We start from the raw sequence: 5,000 nt of genomic DNA, 5'->3' as shown, positions 1-5,000 counted from the left end.
GCTGTCAGAGGAAGGCGGGAGAGCCGATTGGTTAAGGGACACGTGATGTCATAACCCCACTGCACTATGGGTTGTAATCATAATGGGATGATCAGAGTGACTGAGTGAAGACAGAAGAAAGGACTTATGGAAATAGACTCCACAAGGCTGGAACAACTACAGAGACAGACTCATACAGGCCATTCAGGACCTACATGTCAACTGTTCTGTTACAGAGGAACACACACACACACACACACACACACACACACACTCATTCAAAGTGCAGTGGCCAAAGCCGCCCTCAACCGCAGTCATGTGCCGATGCTGAGCACTCATCTCCTGAGGCGACCTCGTTGGTCTGGCCTCTCCGTATGGCACAGGGGTCTAATCAGCGCACCACAGAACTCCTGACTGCTGCTGCCAATACTGCTGCATCGTTTATTTTGGGAGAGAACAGCCACTCCACCCTCTCTTAGAGGACCTACAGGACACACACACACACACACACACACACACACACACACAAATCATGTTCTCTCGCTCTCTCACACACTCTCTATCTTTATCTAGCTCTCTCTCTCTCTCTATTAATCTAACCATGTCTCTGTTATTTCTTTCAGATATGGATATCAAGTATCCGTTGAGGCGTAAGGCCTAGCGTCAGGAGAGCATCACTGAGGATGGAGGCCTAGCTGCTCTGACAGCACCCATATCATGAACCCCTGGTCTCCAATGCCCCCTCCTGGGCAACACCTTTGTTTCCACAAGTGGTTTGAAGTTGAACTTGGAGCACCTCAGTCCCATGGCGTGGATGTTCATCTGCATGGGAGATCCAGGGCCCCGGTGCCTGTGTCTGTCTGCGCTCACTCTCTGTGCCTCTCACAATAGAGATCAGCACTCCGTCACAAAGACACCGCTCTCGCTGCCTCCAAACCCCCTAACGGTTCCCAAACCAAATCAAACCGAGTCCAAGTCCAAACCAATCGGCTAGCAAGTTTGCCAACCCAAACTCCGCTCCTCTATGCTGCCCTGCACCCAGAGCACCCCTGCACCCTTATTCAGCTACTTCAGCAGCACCTGTGCCCCTCCCCCTACCTATTCTTACCCCATTCTGCCCCCCCCCCCCCCTTGTCATGAAACCTGCCCACTCTAATTTCACTGCCTCCAGATAGCTGTGGCATTTGCTGATGTGGGAGCCGGTCTTGGCCCGGGGATAAAAGCAGCGTCTCTGGAACTGGGTCCAAGTCTACAGCGAGATTGGAGAGCTGCAGTGAGAGTCACAGCCAGTGAACACTGGAGTGATGGACAACTGACTCTGGATCCTCCATCACTGCCTCCATCACTATCACTGCCTCCATCACATCACTGCCTCCATCACTATCACTGCCTCCATCACTCCCTCCATCACTGCCTCCATCACATCACTGCCTCCATCACTATCACTGCCTCCATCACATCACTGCCTCCATCACTGCCTCCATCACTATCACTGCCTCCATCACTGCCTCCATCACTATCACTGCCTCCATCACTATCACTGCCTCCATCACTATCACTGCCTCCATCACTGCCTCCATCACTATCACTGCCTCCATCACTATCACGGCCTCCATCACTGCCTCCATCACTGCCTCCATCACATCACTGCCTCCATCACTGCCTCCATCACTCCCTCCATCACTGCCTCCATCACTGCCTCCATCACTATCACTGCCTCCATCACTATCACTGCCTCCATCACTATCACTGCCTCCATCACTGCCTCCATCACTATCACTGCCTCCATCACTATCACGGCCTCCATCACTGCCTCCATCACATCACTGCCTCCATCACTCCCTCCATCACTGCCTCCATCACTGCCTCCATCACTATCACTGCCTCCATCACTGCCTCCATCACTATCACTGCCTCCATCACTATCACTGCCTCCATCACTGCCTCCATCACTGCCTCCATCACTGCCTCCATCACTATCACTGCCTCCACCACTGCCAGAATCCTCCTCCATCACTGCCTCCATCAATGCCAGAATCCTCCTCCACCTCCTCCTCTCTCTCTCTTTCTCTCTCTCTCTCTCTCCTGTCTCTCTACTTCTCTCCCTACAGACCTGTCCTCATTCCCTCACTCAAAACCTCTGACAAATTGGAGGGAGAACTCCAAACTGCCATTTATTCTTTCTTTTTTTCACCCAGAGAAATATGAACCATCTATCACAGGAGAGAACGGGAAGAAAGAAATGTGGGTTTTTTGGGTATTTCTTTCTCTGTCTCTCGCTCCGTTCATTGCCACATAAATAACAATGTGTTTGCAGGGCAGAGGGCAGTAGGCAGTACTTCGCTGCAAACCAGTATTGGCTCAGCGCGGCAGTCCTGTATTTCTGGAGTCTTTCAATAACTTGCATATTCCAAGCCATACAATTACACATGGGAGAGGGAAAAAAAAGAACATGAAATGCCAGGGATATTGAGGGGATTGTGGAGTGGACGGTACACACCTTACTCTGCGGGCTCTTGCTCATGTTACAGCCCTAAACAAAGCATCCCAAGGCTCAGTGCTCACTCAAGCCAAGAGCCTCTGAGGCTGTGTGTGTAATCTTAGCTTCTGTTAGCAAGATGCTGAGGCAACAAACCAAAGTTAGCACATACTTTAGGGAAAAACATTTAGGATTTCTTTGAGTGCTTTCATGGTTTTAGGGAATGAATGCAAGATGTAGTCAACAACATATTTTCTTGTGAAAGTTTACACTGCTAGTCACCGTAATCGTGAACGCTCAAAGTTTACACTGCTAGTTTACACTGCTAGTCACCGTAATCGTGAACGCTCAAAGTTTACACTGCTAGTTTACACTGCTAGTCACCGTAATCGTGAACGCTCAAAGTTTACACTGCTAGTTTACACTGCTAGTTTACACTGCTAGTCACCGTAATCGTGAACGCTCACTGCTAAGAGGCGGCAGCTTTTCAAGTACAGCGTTGTTAAATGACTGTGAGCCAGACTGAAATATGCTTGACTGCTGCCTGCATGTGCAAAGCCTGTTCAGCAGGCCCTCAAAGAAGAGTGGCTTCACAGCTGTGCAAAATACACACAACCAAATAAATACAAAAAGGAAAGAAAAAAATGATGATCAAGAGAGATAAAAAAAATCAAGTGACTCTGCCAGAAATAGAAAAAAAACATGGAAGAGTAGAGAGATGAAGAGTAATGAGATGAGTGAGAGAGAGAGAGAGACAGAGAGAGAGAGAGAGAGAGAGAGAGAGACCAGTATGGGCACTGTGAAACTCTTTAAGTCGTTCAAACATTTATCTTTTGCGGTGACATTTCTGTACAGGCAGATAGAGAGGTCTGGTGCTTGTTTGAAGCACCATGCTCCCCCCACCCTCTCTCCTCTCTCTCTCTCTCTCTCTCTCTCTCTCTCCTCACCCCATCCCCTAAAGCTCTGCACAGAAGCCTCAGCTAAGGCTCCAACTCTACCTCTACCTCTGGCTTGGGCACTGGGCCCCGCCGGGCTGTGTGTATGTGTGTGTGTGCTCCGTTTGGGTGGGACCCAAGCCCAGGGACCGGAGGAGGGCCAGCGCAGGCCTGGACTTGGGGGATTCCTGGCTGGCCAACGCAGAGCCTCTCCCTGGGGGAATCCCTCTCGCTACAATAAAACATGGACAGGCCTGTCAGCGCCGCACAGATTTGCTGGAAAGATAAGCAGTGTGTTTTTCTTTTCTTCTCTTCTCTTCTCTTTTTTGCTGATTTCCTCCACCTCACGTTCTTCCCCCTCTCCCTGTCTAGCTGTTTTTTGAATGTGTTCCCACAAGATCTTCTGGAAGTGTTTGTAAAAGCTTTTTTTTTATTTATTCCCCACTCAAATCATTCATTTTTCCCCTCCGTTCTTCTTTTCTTTGGTAGATCCATAAATCGAAACACATAATCAGAGGGGGATGTGGGTGAACTTTTTTGGTATGCTGCGTCGGGGGGAAATAGCCGGTCTTATCTTGAATTTATGAAAGTGATGTCATTCTATATGTCAGGCAGAAGCCTGCACAGGGGGTGGAAACGGATCATTAGTGATTGTGCAATTTAAGGCCTCTCTTCTGGAACTAAGTTATGCCCCAGATTACCGGCAAAGAAATCCTTCTCAAGTGGTGGGAACCTCAGCGAATGGGATGGGGGGGCATCTAGCATGTAGAGATGGGGAACTGATGCCTGAGGGCACTGGGAGAGTGGACTACTTCAGCCCTGTCTGCACGAACTCCTGTGTACGATGGGTGTTGTGTGTGTGTGTGTGTGTGTGTAACTGTGGACGTGTATTTGTTGGCAGCCATGAGTTTATGTGTCTGTTTATGTATTTTGTGTGTGTGTGTGTGTGTGTGTGTGTTCATTTGTCTGTGTGCGTCTGTACTGTATATATGTATATGTGTGACTCTCTGTGTGTGTGTGTGTGTGTGTGTGGTGTGTATGTGTGTGTGTGTGTTTGTGTGCGTCTGTACTGTATATATGTATATGTGTGACTCTCTCTCTGTGTGTGTGTGTGTGTGTGTGTGTGTGTGTGTGTGTGTGTGTGTGTGTTTGTTTGTGTGCGTCTGTACTGTATATATGTATATGTGTGACTCTCTCTGTGTGTGTGTGTGTGTGTGTGTATGTGTGGTTGGGGGTAGGTGGTGGTGGTGGTGGTAGTGGTAGGGTGATGAAGTACAAGAAAGGCCAGGAATGATGGTGTGTTTGGGACTGGATGCTAATCTCACTGGTAATCAAACTCCTCCACTTAGCGCTCTGCACAGAGAGACAGACAGAGGAGGGAGGCGAAGCGAGCGTTCTTACACACACACACACACACACACACACACACACACACACACACACAGGGAGGGGAAGCGAGCGTTCTCACACACACACACACACACAGGGAGGGGAAGCGAGCGTTCTCTGGCCGTCAGAGAGTGGAGGTCGGACGACAGCACAGTGGCCGCCATAGCGGCCAGCTAAATCCCCCATCCCGGCAGCTGTGTCCCATTCCGCCAGGCCAG

The 5,000-nt window shown here is 49.6% G+C and overlaps 1 protein-coding gene across 2 annotated transcripts in view; it reads right to left on the bottom strand.

The window, feature by feature from the left end:
- The window catches only part of adamts18 (ADAM metallopeptidase with thrombospondin type 1 motif, 18), a 78,258-nt gene that overhangs the window by 6,515 nt on the left and 66,743 nt on the right, over window positions 1–5,000 (bottom strand). For both annotated transcript variants that reach the window (XM_076286645.1, XM_076286646.1), the window contains exon 19: window position 1. This exon is cut by the window's left edge and continues 204 nt beyond it. In XM_076286645.1, the coding sequence (XP_076142760.1) occupies window position 1 (1 nt within the window). The remainder of the gene's footprint in view (window positions 2–5,000) is intronic.

Source organism: Alosa pseudoharengus, unplaced genomic scaffold (genome assembly GCF_046254945.1).
Source record: "Alosa pseudoharengus isolate Yale_2024_CS ecotype anadromous, Long Island Sound unplaced genomic scaffold, YU_APseudo_1.1 YU_APseudo_1.1_scf_16, whole genome shotgun sequence".
Classification (NCBI taxonomy): domain Eukaryota; kingdom Metazoa; phylum Chordata; class Actinopteri; order Clupeiformes; family Clupeidae; genus Alosa; species Alosa pseudoharengus.
This window is presented reverse-complemented; position numbering and strand designations above follow the sequence as displayed.